At 43.2% G+C, this 16,557-nt stretch overlaps 1 protein-coding gene across 1 annotated transcript in view; it reads right to left on the bottom strand.

Moving 5' to 3' along the window:
- Positions 1-8,755, bottom strand: part of SWC2 (DNA binding protein SWC2) — a 75,723-nt gene extending 66,968 nt beyond the window's left edge. The window contains exon 1 of the mRNA XM_086490356.1: positions 8,478-8,755. Within this exon, the coding sequence (XP_086346482.1) occupies positions 8,478-8,545 (68 nt within the window). The 5' untranslated portion in view covers positions 8,546-8,755. The remainder of the gene's footprint in view (positions 1-8,477) is intronic.
- Between the last annotated feature and the right edge of the window lie 7,802 nt (positions 8,756-16,557).

The raw sequence follows: 16,557 nt of genomic DNA, 5'->3' as shown, positions 1-16,557 counted from the left end.
GTGATGGGTATTCTTGATGCGTCACGAGGTGGGTGACGGGTGCATCGGAAAGGGAATATCCATAGTCGGGAGGAAATTCCGAACTGTGTTAGAATTGTGCACAAGGAAAAGCAAGCACTTGAATGAAGATGCGTTCAGAGGAAACTTTGAGGAAAAACAGATGCTTTCTGAGAAAGCGGGATTGCTTTTCGGGAAAGCAGATGCTTTCCTACGAGGAAGTTTATGTTTGCATTGCAATTGTGCGTGTGATTGCATCCAGGGACGCCTGGGAAGTGCTGTGAAAGCATTGTTTTTAACTTATAAGGTTTTATTGAGTTTTTGGGCAGGTTCAGACTATTTTTTAAAATACGCCGGCCGTCCATTTAATAAGTGGGCAGCCATCTGATAAATAAGGCAACAGATCAGCCAATGTTTTCTCTCTCTCTTTTTCTGGCAGAACGGAAAAAAAAATGATTTTTTTTTTTTTGAAAAAAAAAAAAAAAACGGCCGCGATCTCTACGCGAGCAGCTATTCGTGCCTATAAAAGCATTACATGCCCTCACTCAGAGGGGAGGACCAATCTTTGCAAGGAGGAGATGCTGCTGCAGATTTCAGCCGTAAAGAAGACGTTGCCGGTGATGCCCATGGCTGCCCCAAGTGTACCAGATGTCGCCAAGACCCAGTGCGCGAGTTCCCTCGCGAAGAAGTGCCTACGAAGTGTGTTTCCATCGCGACAAGTTGCTGTTTTTCTCTGTTTTCAGCCCATAAACGTCATAGACGGGGCTGATTTACGAGAAAAAACCCAAGAACACACCTCTTTTGTGTGTAGGATTGGAAGAGAGGATTTTCTATGGAGAGATCTCTTCCGAGGAATTGCTTTTCGAGAATCGAGTTACGTTTCGAGCGTCGAGACTTTGAAGGTAACGATTTTCATGTTCTGATCTTTGAGTATTTGATTGCAGGTATACTTCCTCTTCGTGAGGGAGTAGGAGCAGAGGAAGGCATGAGCCTCTGCAGGAGAAAAGCGCTCTGAGGAACTAGAGCCAGATCAGCCCAAGGGTTTCGTACTCGAGTTTGGGAAGTAGATCCACGGATCAGAGAGAGGTAGTCTCTCAAGTTGTGATCCGGAAGTTGGGATTCCCAAGTAAGGACTTCGTGTCCGGGAAAGCAGAGTTGTTCTGCAGGAAGAGGACTCTGGAAAGAGAGTTGGAAAAGAGTTGCAGGGATGCCATGCCCTGAGTCTGGAAGGTGAGATCCAGAGGCGAGAACCTTGATTCTCGAGGAATTGGAATAAGGAACGGAAGTTCCTTGGAATAGGGTTTTGCCCTAGGAATCAGAAGCTGAGGCTTCCAGGAACCATCAAGTCTTATTCTAGAACGAACGTGGTAATACGTTCGGTTCAAGTGCTTGTATAGACTTCTCCTCAGTAATAAAGATACTATTGCGGGGGGGGACCAGCCCATCTTCTGGTCCCCAGTACTGTGTCGATCTTCTCACTCTATCTCTCTCTCTCTATTTATTTCTCTCTATATCCTCTGGCTTCAGTAATAAGTGATAAATCCTATTTATCCGAATGTATTTTATATTGTTATGCGCTCCCGTTTGTGACATCTAGTGGCACCCGGCAGGGACGTAGCCATTACACCTGTCACTGGCAAACTTCGGTTGCATTGTCAGGGGTATTTGGGGCATGAGGACTTTTACATAATGCCTTTGGAAGGTTGTGATGTCCTCTTGGTAATTCCCTGGTACCACAAGAACAACACCGTGGTCGACTATCGAGCGCGGAAAGCGACATTGACAACAGAGAAGGGCAAAACCATTGTACTCAATATAAAACTTAAGGGCGAGTCTGTCCCTAGTGTATCGGCTTCGGCCGTTTCTAAATTAATGAAATCCAGACTGTTTGTTTACTCGATCTTTTTGAAAGAATTGAGTGATGAGGATAGGACAAATATGTCTGAACTTGATTAAGAACGCCAAGAACTTCTACACTCTCATGCCGATTGCTTCTCAGAGGGCCTGCCAGGCGAGTTACCACCTACTCGTCTTGAAGATCATACCATTGATCTGATACCTGGAAGCACGCCACCGAACCGGCCACCTTATCATGTGAGCCGAGCCCAGAACGAAGAGATTATGAACCAAGTGAAAGACCTCTTGGAAAAGGGTCTTGTCCAGCCTAGTACTTCACCGTATTCCTCTCCAGTGTTGTTGGTTTTTAAGAAAGACGGATCTTGGAGAATGTGCATCGATTATAGAGCTCTCAACAAAATCACTATCAGAACAGATTTCCGATTCCTAGGATCGATGATATACTCGACAGATTACAGGGATCCTCGTGTTTTAGCAGGATTGATTTGAAGAGTGGATATCATCAGATCCGAATCGCGCCGGGAGACGTCTGCAAGACAGCCTTTCGGACGACTTTTAGGTTATTTGACTTTTTGGTGATGCCTTTTGGCCTAACCAATGCTCCTGCGACATTTAACCGGATGATGGACAGGATTTTTCGAGAGTACAGGCTATTTGTTGGCACTTTCTTTGACGATATCATTGTTTTCTCCAAGAATGAGGCAGAACATAGAGATAATCTGCTTCAGGTCTTTCGGGCATTACGAGATCACAAGTTAGTGATTAATGCAAAGAAAAGTGAATTTTTCCTACCAGAGATACACTTTTTGGGACACATTGTGTTAGCAGCAGGAGTGCAAACGGATCCGGCCAACATAGAGACTATCCGTGAATGGCCCGATTTGAATAATGTCCATGATATTAGAAGCTTCTTGGGACTGTGTTCATACTACAGGCGGTTCATTCGAAAGTTTGCAGAGGTTGCTTCCCCTCTGCATGTTTTGACACAGAAAGGAGTCCCTTTCTCGTGGGGACCCACAGAGGTGACTTCCTTTCAGACATTGAAAGAGAAATTGACTACGGGACCAGTTTCGACTTTGCCGGACTTGCAGAAGTCATTTGAACTATATTGTGATGCTTGTGGTCGTAGTCTGGGTGCGGTCTTAATGCAAGAAAACCATGTCATTGCTTACGAGAGCCGATTGTTCTCAAGGCCGGAATTGACAGCACAGATTTATGAGAAAGAACTTTTGGCGGTTATCCATGCTCTTACTCAGTGGCAGCACTACCTACTAGGAGCGGATTTTACTGTCTTTACAGTCCATCAGAGTTTACGCTACTCCTTGTCACAGAAGCAGCTATCGGAAAAGCAGATGCAGTGGGCGAACATCTTGTCACAGTTTCACTTCCAGATTGTCCATGTTCAGGGACAGAAGAATTTGGTGGCAGATGCTTTGTCTCGGAAGCCATTGGTTCTGGCTGTTTCCGCGATACATCATAGGAGCTTCAAGGATATGGTCGACCAGTATGCCACTGATCCAGATTTTGCAGACGTTTTCTGTCACAAACGGGAGCGTACACGAGCACTTAGAAAATCTGAAAATTATAATTCTTTGAAAACATGAGAGAAGGGAGAAGATCGACACAGTATTGGGGACCAGAAGATGGGCTGGTCCCCCCCCCCCGTTAAGAGTATTCTTTTATTCAGGGAGAATTCTTATACAAGCACGAGAACCCGAGGAAACCCCTCCGTTCTGTAGTCCTAGACCCGAAGGTCGTGCTTTCCCGTAAAGGGCTTGGGCACAAGGCCGTTCCTTCCCGTGAGGGACTTAGGCGCGAAGCCGTACTTTCCCGTAAGGAACTTAGGCGTGAAGCCGTACTTCCCGTGAAGTGCCTTCCCGTGAGACGGGAGATTCCTGCAAAACAAACCACACAAAGCAGCAATTCTCAATGCGTATCAACACCTTATACCTGTCGCTCCTTGCTCGGAGAATCGACCTCCGTACTCAGTCGTCACGCGAGCACTTGCAAATTCCGTCGCCAGTCTCTGCTCCAGAATCCCAACGCTTGCACTTCCTGCTGCTTCCGGCTCCTCCAAACTGAAACGCTAGCTACCCTTTTTATAGGGTCTGACACCCGGCAGGAATAGGGGTCCAAAAGCAGAGCTTGACGCTCCTAGAGAGAGGAGAGAGAAAATCGCATTTTTTAGAGAGAGAGAGAGAGAGAGATCGCAATTCAGCCTCCCTGCGTAGGTTTTAGCGCTGGTTTTTTTTTTAAGGGCCTTGCTTGCTTTATTTTATTAATAAAAGCCTGGTCACTTAAAAGTGACCGGCCACTTTAATAAAATAAAGTGTGAACGTGTTCAAACTTTAAAAACTCACTTAGTTAGTGAAAACAATGCTATACGAACACATTCCAGGCGTCCCCGGGTGCAGGACACGACACAGATGCAATGCAGACACAGACTCCCCGCGGGAAAACATCTGTCCTCCCGCGACTGTTCCTGCTTTTCGTAAAAAGCTTCATTGAACCCATCTTTATTCTTGTGCTAGCGTTCTTACGCGTATTTTCTTACTCAATTCGGATTTCCTCCTTAGCCTACGGGATGCCCCCTTACTGATGCACCCGTCACCCATCATGTGACGCATCAGAGGCACTCGTAACCCGGCCCTTTCCACCGAACTTACGGAAACTCCTTCGCGATGTTTACCGTCACCCATCAAATGACACATCAGAGTTGTCCGTTCCTGATGGCAGTTCCTGTAGCTGCAATCTTTTTAACAGTTCTTAGTGCACATAATAAAATATCCGAAAAAAGAGATTTAATCATTAAAAATAAGAAAATAGTCCAATTAGCAACATTTTCATACGGATACGGGATGGGGAGATAGTAGCGGGATATTCCATTCGGGATGGCTACTTGACGAGGAAAACCATGTTGTGCGTTACACAGCCGTTGAGGGAAAAGGTCATGACTGAATGCCACTGTCCGCCTTTTACGGGTCACCTCGGCATTGCTACCACCATGAAAGGGGTAGAGAGATACTTCTTTTGGCCGAGACTCAAGAAGGACGTGGACGAGTTTGTGCGCAGTTGCTTGGTATGCCAGAAGGTCAAGTTTGATAGGTATAAAGCACAGGGATTGTTACAACCTTTACCCATACCCACCCGCCCCTAGGAAAGTATTGCAATGGATTTCATTTTTGATCTCCTAAAAACACAGAGTGGTCACGATGATATCTGGACTGTTATTGACAGCTTAAGCAAGAAGGCTCATTTCATTCCAGTGAAGAAAGCAATCAAGCCGGATCACTTAGCGAGACTGTTTGTGGCCCAGATTTTCAGATTACATGGCATGCCTGAGACGATTGTCTTTGACACGGACCCCAGATTTACGAGTTTGTTTTGGAAGGCAATTTGGGAGAACATGGGCACGCGGTTGCAGTTCTCGTCATCATTCCACCCGCAGACTGACGGGCAATCTGAGATTGCCAATTCAGTGGTTTTAGATTCATTGAAGTCTTATATCTCGGACTAGAAGACTCAATGGGAAAAGTATCTACCTTTGGTGGAATTTGCCTACAATAACACGATACACTCTTCGAGACAGGGAAGGCGCCATTTGAGATTATTGAAGGTGCTGTGAAGGTTCCACCCTTCCTTAGCACGAAAGATAAGATTTTTGAAGGCGATGAGTACACGCGCGACTTGGACACGGCTTTTGCCAAGGTCCACGAGGCTTTGCAGAAATCTCAGGAAAGACAAAAAAAGGCAACAGATTGCCATCGTCACGATTTGAAATTGAAGGAGGATGATTGGGTGCTCTTACGTGTTGAGAAGGCATGCCTGAGAAAGAAAGAAGGAAAAGGAGAGGCTTTTTCCAAAGCTTAGTATGAGATACTATGGACCTTTCCAAATCTCCGAAAAGATCAATGATGTCTCCTTTCAACTGAAACTGCCTGACACTTGGAGGATTCACAATGCATTTCATGTGAATCTCTTGAAACCTTTTAAAGGTGATGTGCCTGACGATGGGGTGCTTGATGAGCAACCCGAAGTGAAAGAAAACGAGGAGATCCTTGTTCCTGAACAGATTTTGGCACATAAGGACACAAAGAATAAGGGTAAGTAAGAAGGCGGTTCTTGGTTAAATTCAAGAACTATCCTGCATTGGATACGAAGTGGATGGAGGAGGAGGACCTAGCAGATACTCCTCAGATTGTGAACCTTTAACTTGAAGCTTTTGGTTTAGCATAGTCTACTCCAAATGGAACCCGGAATTCAGCTTGGCCAGAGATCTGGTGCAGTGGGTTGCACAAGAGGGGAGTTACTCCGCTCCTTTGTCAACAGATGCCTCAATTTTAGAATACTAGAGTCACTGATGTCTCGTTGAACTTTAGGGATACTGAGAGCTGACAGCATTCTGCTATATAACTTTATGAAATGGAATTCCTCAATACGAAACTGATTTGTTCTTCACTTGTTTTTAAGTGCAGGAACTGAAAGACGAAATGACTGCAGCATTTTGGTCTGAATGATCTCGAATAGACATGGTTGCAATAGGGTTAGTCAATCGGGCAGCTATGAGGTCTTGAGTGGATCTGGATGCAATTGCTAACTGCATTGCCGATAAATCATGGTCTAAGATCCGAATGAATGTTGAATGTCATGTGACGTCCTGTGATGTTCTGTGATGTCGTGTGATGTGACTGTCGATTGGTACATGCGCTAGATGTGTGTTCCTAGTGCGTAGGTACTAACAGTCAGTGTCTGCTAAGGCAGTTTATGGCTTCTGTTTGTTTTGCAAGCGTAATCGAGGACGATTACAATGCTTTCAAGAGGGGGGTATGTCAAAAATCGGTGACGTGTCATGCTTGGACACTGCCGGGCAGCAGAGGACACAACCACACACACCCGGACTGTCTGGCTGACGCGTGGCTACCCTTGTACGGACCCGCATGCTGATGACACGTGGCTGCCCCTGTAAGGACGCCAGCGCAAAACACGGCACAGATTGCGGAGTTCCATACTGCTTACGTGGCAGCACTGTACAACAGTCTCTTTGCTTTTGGCTACGCGATCTCAGAGATGAGAGAGAGAGCTCTTGCTTTTGCTTTTTCTACGTAAAACAACATAGAGAGAGAGAGAGAGAGAGAAAGAGCTTTAACTTTTAAAAAGATGTTTTTTTTATTGCAAGCCTATTATTAGGGCAGCTTTTTATGGGAAGCTTTTGGGGCTCTGCTTTTGGCATCCCTTGTACTTTTAAATAAGTAGGAAGGGACTCATAACTTAGAGCATCTGGACGCAGAGTCTGAGTGTGAGCGCCTGCCCGCACTCTTGTACTTTGAACTCATATTAATATAAAAAGAAATACCGAAAGGGGCGCCAGACTTTGGGGCCAATATCTCTAGGCACGGAACTCCACCGGGCCAGTGTCGAATCAATTGTGAACTGTAAACTGTTTTGAAGTGGTTATTTGTGCTGTCGCAGTAGATTCTCGACTTGGAATGTCCAAGTCTGTTACAAAGTCCCTAGACTCCATCTACAACGCCCAAAAGCGCCGCAAATACCCACAGGTGCCGCCTACAGCAATGCAACTGATCACCATCGCCTCTGGGCACCTCCAGGGGTAGAGAGCCGTCACCGCATTGACCAGATTAACCCTTGGTTTTACCATTTATTAAAGTTAAAAACTATAAGGGGGTGGTTCCACGGGGCAGTGGCAAGAAGCAAGAAAACTTGAGACCTTGCCTCTTGCTATCAACAGCATTACTTGACGATTGCTAGCATTCAAGTCGCATTATGGCTATCTAAAGTGCGAGCAAAGGAAGTCGACCAACACCGCAAGCGATCATGAGTACACAGTCTCATTAAATTTGAAAATGGACCAAGTAAACAAAGATTGAAAAGGTCGGCCAAACGCCGCCTCATAAGAAGTACGACCAATCACACTAGAGAACGAATCATTGAGGACAGCCTGAACTAATGCCAAATATTGCTCCCACTTAGATTGCTTATTATGCACATACAATTTGAGAATATCAAATGCCAACTAGTTGTACATCTCAGTTTGTCCATCGGACTTCACAAATTCTAACAATATTGTGTCTATCCAAGCAAGTAACATCGAAGTTCATCAACATCAGCAACTACAAAACGACGGACAAAACTCTACGTCAACAAGTCGTATAGATGCGTTATGTGCATCCAAATCTCCATTCGTATGCGTTTGATTGGACAGCTCAACGAGACTACGAGACAAAGCACGACTTCCGTTTCTTATAATCTCTGAGGCACTTGTCATTGCATGATGAAAAGTTTAACTGGTCGCATGGTTTTCCTATAGCTTGATAAACAAAGTCTCTTTCTCAGAAGAGAAGCCTACTCGATTACCATGTCAATAGTCCAATTTAATTTTTGCATTTCTTTACAATACAATTTACTATATAAACATACTGTTTGTAACTTGAAACAACACATCGATATTAAAACCATCAACAAATTGATATGGCAAAGCAGCATGATTAGTTTGTTTTTCATTGACAAAAAAAAACCCAAAACGACAATGTATGAATGTACGCATGTACACGGGTGAGTTGGTAGCTCATAGCATTGTATGTGTGAAACGGGGGCGGAGGGGGTACCTTTTCCCACGAGTAGCTCGGCTTGAGCGTTCCAACAAGACCTGTACGCCTTCGCTTTCCTCCGCCATGCTGCTCTCCTCTTTCTCCTCCTTCGCGACAAACAGCAATTCGACAACACGAAGTACGCCACAACTTATTGAAACATTTCTGCGTTTTGTTCGGTCTGTAGCGAGGAAAATTTGTTGTACGTCTTTTTTTTTCGTTTTTTTTCATAATGTGAGTTTATAAAAGCAAAGAAAAGACCACGTCCAGACGGTGCCATGGCCCACCCTCGAAACTAAGTGGCACGGGCATTTGTGGGGGAGGGGGGCGGGGGAGGGGGTGTGTGGATCTACGATGGGGGGATTGTGGGCTGTAGATTTGGTGCAAATGCCTTAGATTACTTTTTTGTAATTTAGGGTACCTCATTTTGCGAGCGTAGGGTTTGAACCCGTGACCTGACCCATGAGAGGCACGTGCCTTAACCACTTCACCTTGCCCCGTTATTGAAGGATGGGAGCCTTAATTTACTTAAAACATGTGTGCAAGGCGGCAACCTCCAAAAGTAATCTACGGCACCGTAAATTACTTTCGGCGCCCCCCAAATCTACGGCCCACAATTCCTCCATTGTAGATCCCACCCCCCCATACCCATGCCACTTAGTCCCGAGGATGGCCCACCACCCAAATTCCAAAGACATCATCAGGAGGGCTTTTATAGGGAGTCCCCCAAACTCGGCTAACGAACAAAAAACCAGACCTTGCCCTAGCTTTTACAAGAAGCCACAACCTTACATACATCACCATTACATAACGCCAAAAAGTATAACCAATTGAACCTGCAAGGGGGTTGCCACCATACCGGTTGGTCTGTCACCCCAGCCCGGCATGTCCACCATGTAGAAAATCCCCTAAAGACACAAAAACCACCAGCAGCAGTAGCCACCAAGGGCCGGAAAAGCATCACGAAACGATCCCAAGTCGACACGAGCCTTCTGATGCCACCAAAAGGACACATGCTTCCATCCTCGCAAGGCTCCATCCCAAGCAAAACAGAAACAAGCAAGCACCCTTGCCATGAAGATACCACCACACCACAACCAGCAACCTCGACCCCAACAGTCAAGCTTGGAGTGCCAAAATCGCCGGTTGAAGTTCATTGCCGGCCACAATCCACCTTACCGCTAGAAACTACGTTTGGGATTCTAATGATTGCATTCTGCTCAAATATGACATCATGTAACCCTCATGGATCTACTTGCCATTGTCGATGTTAGCAGGTGCTTTCCAAGATGAACACATAGATTTGCATATGTTGTTGCGTTTGTCATTTGTTCCTTTGCATTTGCATCTATTTGCTCTATGTTTAGTTTTGAACTAGCTTTGTCTCTGCACCATGGCTACATCCTGGGAACTTATTTTTTGAACTTAGAACTTCATAATCATCTGAGTTGGGATCTCATATCCCATTGTGGTTTCAACCTTGAAGATGCCAGATGCCAAACTTCTCTCTCCAAAGTAGCACATAGCAAGTTACACACTCAAAGGACCCATCACTTTTAAAGCATTGCTTACTCAATTTTTGTGGAAGAATAAGTTGTCTATGAGGTCAGCAAGTATTGCAGCGATCATAGCTAAGCAGCAGGCTCAATTTTAGTTTTTGAGCATCAATGAGTCTAAGTTGGAGAGCATCAATGCTTCAAAGGCTCAAAGCATTAGTTCTTTAGAACTCAAAGGGCCCATCAACTTTAAAGTATTTCTTACTCATTTTTTGTTAAATATAAGCTGGTTGTGAGGTTAGTAACAAGTATTGCAACAATCACAGCTAAGCAACGTGCTTAGTTCTTCAGAGCTGCACAACATTAGCTATAATATGGTCATACTTCATTTGAGTTTATTAGTTAATCAAAGTGAATAAAGACTTTCAAAAATGAGCACGAACTTGACATGGAATGACCTATGGTAATCTTGTACGCACTCGCACATGTGCTTGGCCATTTTGTGTAGTAGTAATAGCAACCATGAATTGCTTCCATGTCATAACCTTGTCACTCTGTCCCTTCAACTCCATTACATTTGGCATACATGTCAAGGAAAGTTGTGTTAAGTAGGATTACTCCAAATCTTGTCAAAAATCCTTGCATGTCGAAAGGCACCCGAGTGACTATATGCATAAAGTATTCGCAAAAGTGACAGCATCTCAAGGAGATGCCATCTTTTGGCGTCAATTAAAAATAGTCTAGATCTTCTTTTCCCTGACCTAGCCTTGTTTGGCATAAAATATCCCATATCTAGAGAGGCCCTCATCTCAAATCCTTTGAAAGAATCCTAAAGCTTCTTTTCCTTTGCCTTCATCCACTAGACTTGAGTGACTGCATGCATCAATCACAATTACATACTTCCCTTGTTGGGTCTATTTTCATGGATTCCGCATTTCATGAAATATTTCACTTACTTTGTGCAAATCTCTGTACATTTCCAATAAATCAGTGATGACAAAAGAATCAATGTACATTGCCAATAATTCATTGTTGAGAAAGGAATCGTCTCTTAACAATCCTCTTTTTCTAGCTTGCACAGTCAAAGCTGCCCAAACCGCCCATGTTGCATACACTAATATACCACCCTTGCTCTAGTTATTTTGTTCCTACATCGGTGCACACAATAGTATGGCAAGAAAGTTGGTTGCAAGAAGAAACTATTGGTAATTTACACTATTTAAACGTACGATAAATACATCTTACTCCCTATGGCAACTTGAACTATAGAAAGTGTTCATAAGGAGTGATTGTTAGTAATTTTCCCATGCTTGGTGTACCTCATGAATAAGTCAATAGAATTGGTTACCTTTAGAGTACCCTCACCTACCACAATTTGCACTACTAAGCTTATTGACTTCAACCTATCAACAAGAAGTTCCATTTTGTTTCATTGGGTTGCTTTCAATCAAGATCGTGTACATGAGAAGGTTGCATTGGATTTAAATCGTGAGGAACTAGCTATTTAATATTTGGATTCTCAAATCAAGTTAAGTCTTGTATGTTGAATGCATTAGCTTAGTCAATTTGTAATCACACTAGTATTGTAGAGAAATACACTTATCATCCTTGTGACATTCATTTCCATGTTATTGATCATAATTGCAGTACACAATAAGAAAGTCAAACATATTTGTTTTGACCATGATTACAATATACTCTTTTAAAGAACGTTGGCCCTTGGTTTTTCCACACAAAAATTTAAGAAAAGACCAATGCTTAACGATGTAAAAAACATAAAAGTAGCAATGCCAAAACAAGTTCATGAGGCAAGTCTCGAGTGGAGCAAAAAGTTGAAGATTGTGCAAGCTTAGAGACCTTCTCTTATGGATCCAAAAAGCAGATGGGGCCTTAACTTGCTACAAGCAGATGCAACGAGAAATTTTGTTGCCAAATATGATCCCTTTCGTAAGCAGCTTCAACGCTCATTGCAACTCACTACCATCATGATCAAAAGAACAACCATTCTGGCATTTAATTTGGAATCCCACCAAAGACATGTCCACTAATGGCTTCTCCTCACAATGGGGGCCTCACAAATGTGCAACATACAACAAAGTGAGATACATGGTAAGAGGCGGGGGCATTGAGTATACACTAACACTTCCAAGGTTCAAGACTTCTACATTTTTAGGAGAGGGAGAATTGTCAATCATAGGTGCAATATATAGATTGTCTTTAAATAGGCATAGTCGACTGATGTGAAAAGAATCATGCATGCGCCAATGAGGAGGTAATTCTAGCCCATAAGCAATGTCGTGTAGCTTTTGAACGATTTTAAAAGGGCCATGAAATCAAGGAGCTAGGCCCTAAGCTTTGGATTTTCAAAGTTCTTAACATATTGGTTTTTGTCATAAGTCATTATTTTATGTCTCTTGTGTGAATATATGGGAAGAGGAGGAGAGGAAATAAACACAACTCAAATATGAGAGATACAATGATATAATGTAATGGAAAGTTGTATTAATCACAGAGTTACCATGGGATACAATCCAGGCATTTGAGGTACTTAAAGAGGTACTTTAAAGTTCTTTTTATTGACTCAAGGAGGTAGCTTGACAGGTGCCAAGCTAGAGGCTAAAGTCATGACTATGTTTTCCCAGCTAACAACACTCTATACAAGATGATTTAATGCCTCACAATGCCTCTCAGCTCCTGATCTGTGTTCTCTGTAGAACTAGTGTATCAGTACACATTTCTATAGCTACAGATCTCAATACCAAGCATAATTCATGGATTTCTTTGATAGGTAGAAACACCATAATGTGAGGAAAATTCCTTCTTCACACTCATGAAGAGATCACAATTATATCTTTAGGTAGGTAGCTCTCAAGTTGGTATGGTGGCTACAATGTCTACAGCCATCCGACTAGCACTATTGTGGACTGCATATCTTCACATGTAAATCAGATATTCAAGAGAACTTTGGTCTGGCTATTCTTCACATTAAAGGGACCATTTTCTCTTTCTAAGATCCAAAAGTTGATGGTTGTATTAAGAGATATCAACTCCTCTATTTTTGTTGGAATTAGGATTCCAAGGATGCACACATAGCTTGGAGAAGATGAAGAAGCTCAAGGCAAACAACAGCGAGTATATTACTTAGTGTGCAAATAGAAAGATAACTTAGCCCTATATTATGGACGTATAGTGGTCCTAAGTGTGTTCACACATATTACTAGCATATAAACAAATCCCCCCTAGGAGGGATGCAATGAATGAGAGCTAACACATAGTGTATAGGGAATTTTCTTCTACGAGCATTTCTACCAACTCAACCAAAACGATCAAAAAGGTACTCTTGTTAAACTCCCTCTCCTATAAATATGTCAATCCGAGGATGTAGCCGACCCGACTAGTGCATGAAATGTTGAATGCAATGCCCTAACGACAATGCACTGAGGAGAAAGGTGTCGCTCTCCAGCCAAGAACCAACTAAAAGGGAAAATACGGTCTAACTAACACTCAAATGGTCATAGAGGTGTCAAATGAACTCCAAATGACATGAAACTTGAGATTGGGGGACTGTAGGCTATAAGCAATAGGTTTCCAGCATCAAAACCTGCAAAAGTCACAATTAGATAGGTGAGCAACCACAATTGTTTCCACCTCTCACCTTCACCAACAATGATGAATGAGGGGTCGTTTGGCTCCTCCTAAGGCCTACTTACATGTGTCCATGCTTAGTTTCACTTAAAAACACCATCAGCAACTCAAAACAAGCACTTAAACACATTAGGCGACCTAGAGCTAAAACTGCTCATTGCGTCGCACACACACACACTCAAACATAGCACATTGAGCATGTATAAAAGGCCAAGAGTATGTGGAAGCAACACATGAAGTTTCATTAGCAATGCTTACCCATACAAAGAGTAGTGAGCGTGCAAGTGTGGGTGTACTCTTCACTACATGAGCTCCAAAATTAACAAATCCTCTAATAATTACAAATTTTGGCTTATACACCCTGTTAGGAAATAGAACGTAGCTAAGTAGATGAATGAGTAGTTTACTTAATGGAGAGAGACAAATTATCACACACAAGAGATTACAGAGGAGAGAGAGAGAGAGAGAGAGAGAGAGAGAGAGAGAGAGAAAGCACGATATACGTGGTTCACCCAATGTGGGCTACATCAATGGAAAAGTAGCCACTCAATGGCTTTAGTACTTCAAACAAGAAGTAGTTTACAAAGGGATTATACCCTTAATAGAGCTCCTGCCTTGCTTCACTCTCACCACCTCACACCCACCTTGTTGCATCAACTTCACACTCTCAAATGTGTGTAGAAATGGCCTCCTTTTATAGGCCAAAAGGGCTACCCTCTCTCATGAGAGGCAACCATGTGTAGCCGCCCTTGTGTAGACAAGTCCAAATGGACTATCCGCCCATGTGTGGCCCCCCTTGAGAAGACAAGTCCGCCTTTGAAATCACCACCAGCCATTGACTACTGGCCACCAGCCAAATGGCTGGCCGTTTTCCGACCACTTTCTGGCCGCCGTCCGGCCATAATATTCCGGTGAAGCCAATCTCGAGCTTTGCTCGAGACTGGCCATGAAAATTTTGGTTTTCGGTGAGTGATTTTTCTTCACACACAATGGCTTCTCCTCATAATGGGGCCTTACAAATGTGCGTTTAAAATACAAAAAGTTACAAGGGGTAGATCAGCCTCCATACTTAATACCCAAAGTCAAAAACTCGCCATTTGGCTAGGAAGGGATAATTACTTCAAAAATGTGATGGACTAGGGTATCGAGTCTCTTCATTAAGTACAAAATTGTTTGGAAATAATCAGATTCTTTCGGTTTCATGATTTACAACACCGGCTTAGGCGGAAAATAAATGACAGAGAGGGAGAGGTTTTGCAGGCCCATCTGAATTGGCATAATTGGGTTCCTTGCTTCAACACTCCCTCTCCTGGCTTCTTGTCATCCTTGACAAGACTTCATTCTTTGAGAAAGGGCTTTCTTTGCTTCTGCTTGTTGACATATTGCTGGAATGCCATCATCATTTGATGTACTTGATCTTCTTTCAGTGGCTTGTAGATTCTTGTTAAGGGGTTTTCTTGTTCGTGGAGTGTGTAGGCCACAAATTTGATCTTGAGATCCTTGCAGATTGGCATGAACATTGTGGAATCCGTCTCAAAGTAGCCCATATAGAAAGCCTCCTTGAATGTCTGCATGTAGTAGCTTGGGAGAAACACAATTTTGGAGAATAGGCCATAAATTACTTTCATCTTGAGGGTATCATTCAAGTTGAAGATAAGTCCTTTGTAGCCCTCCAAGAATGAAGTCCACTTTACTTTGGTGGCCTTTGTATTTCTGAAAGTGTTGATACATGCAAAAAGCATGTAACAGATCTTCAGCATCATCTTGCATGCTATATTTGGCTTTCCTCAAACTAGGTTGATTATCTGCTTGATGGCCTTCCTCATGTAAACGAGCGAACGTGCCTCTCTTGGTTCAGGGAAGACCACGTAGTTTAGCCATGTGGGGTGAGAGACAAGCAGTTGTTCAAAGTAAACCCACCTTCTCCTGTTGATGATTGGGCAATATGTTGGGTCGATTTGAAGGTGGGTTCAAGCAAAAGAGTTTATTGTGATTGTCTGCTTGTTCTCCCCCATGAATTGAACTTTCCATTCTCGTTTGGCTTCTTTAATCTCTTCCATGGTCCATTCCAAAAGATTATCCTCTTTGTAACTCCCCTCAATATTTGGTAGAAGTGTTGGTAGTAGCTCCTTCTTCTTTTCTATTGTCAGGTGGAAAGGGAAGGTTTGACTCAAGGACCTCCTCTCATAGCTGCTCTAGAGTGATGTATTTTAGTAAATCCGATTTCAATAAATGATGCTCGTAGAGGAGGTTCCTGGCCACAACTTCCCTAGTCACTTCTCATTGTTCCTCCGGTAGATGTGAGTACTCTTGAGGTACTTTATGGGGTTTAGTTGAAGGACTCACATCTATCGGGCCTTCAAACTACTTGTCCTCCTGCTCTATCTCTTGTTCTATATTCTCAAAGTGAGGCCCTGTTTCCAAGGGTCCTTCCTCCGAGAGGGAGGTTCTGGAACTGCTCCACTTCCTTCATAAGCATCTCAATGCTTTCGTCTTTTGCTTTTCCCTCTTTTGTCATGGCCTTGCTCTTAGTGTGTAGAGCCTCTTCCAACGTAATTCTAGTTGTCTGAGAAACTTCTAGTGTCTGTTGCAATTCTCCAATATTCTTCTTATAGATGTCAGTCTGCTCAGAGCTACTTGTCACGATGAGCAAATGATCTTCTGTAAATGCCTCTAGTTGTCTATTCTGATCAGCTATCCAGCCTTTAAGCACATCTATTGATATCTTTGGCTTTTGAGCTACTGTTGATGACTCTCTGGCACTTTGATGGGCTTGTTGATATTGCTTTTCCTTTTGGTCCAGGGAAAGATTACCTGTTTGAACTATACTCTCCTATATTTTCATGTTCATCATCTTCTTCTCATACAGTTCCTTGTACTTTGCCAACTCTCGGCTGACATGTTCTAGTTGTACATCTCTTCTTTGAAGATATTCTACCAAAAATTTGTTCGTCTCG

The sequence above is a fragment of the Adiantum capillus-veneris genome, chromosome 2 (genome assembly GCF_014529385.1).
Source record: "Adiantum capillus-veneris isolate H3 chromosome 2, ASM1452938v2, whole genome shotgun sequence".
Classification (NCBI taxonomy): Eukaryota; Viridiplantae; Streptophyta; class Polypodiopsida; order Polypodiales; family Pteridaceae; genus Adiantum; species Adiantum capillus-veneris.
Note: the sequence above shows the minus strand (reverse complement) of the source record. Positions and strands in the feature narration are given on the sequence as shown.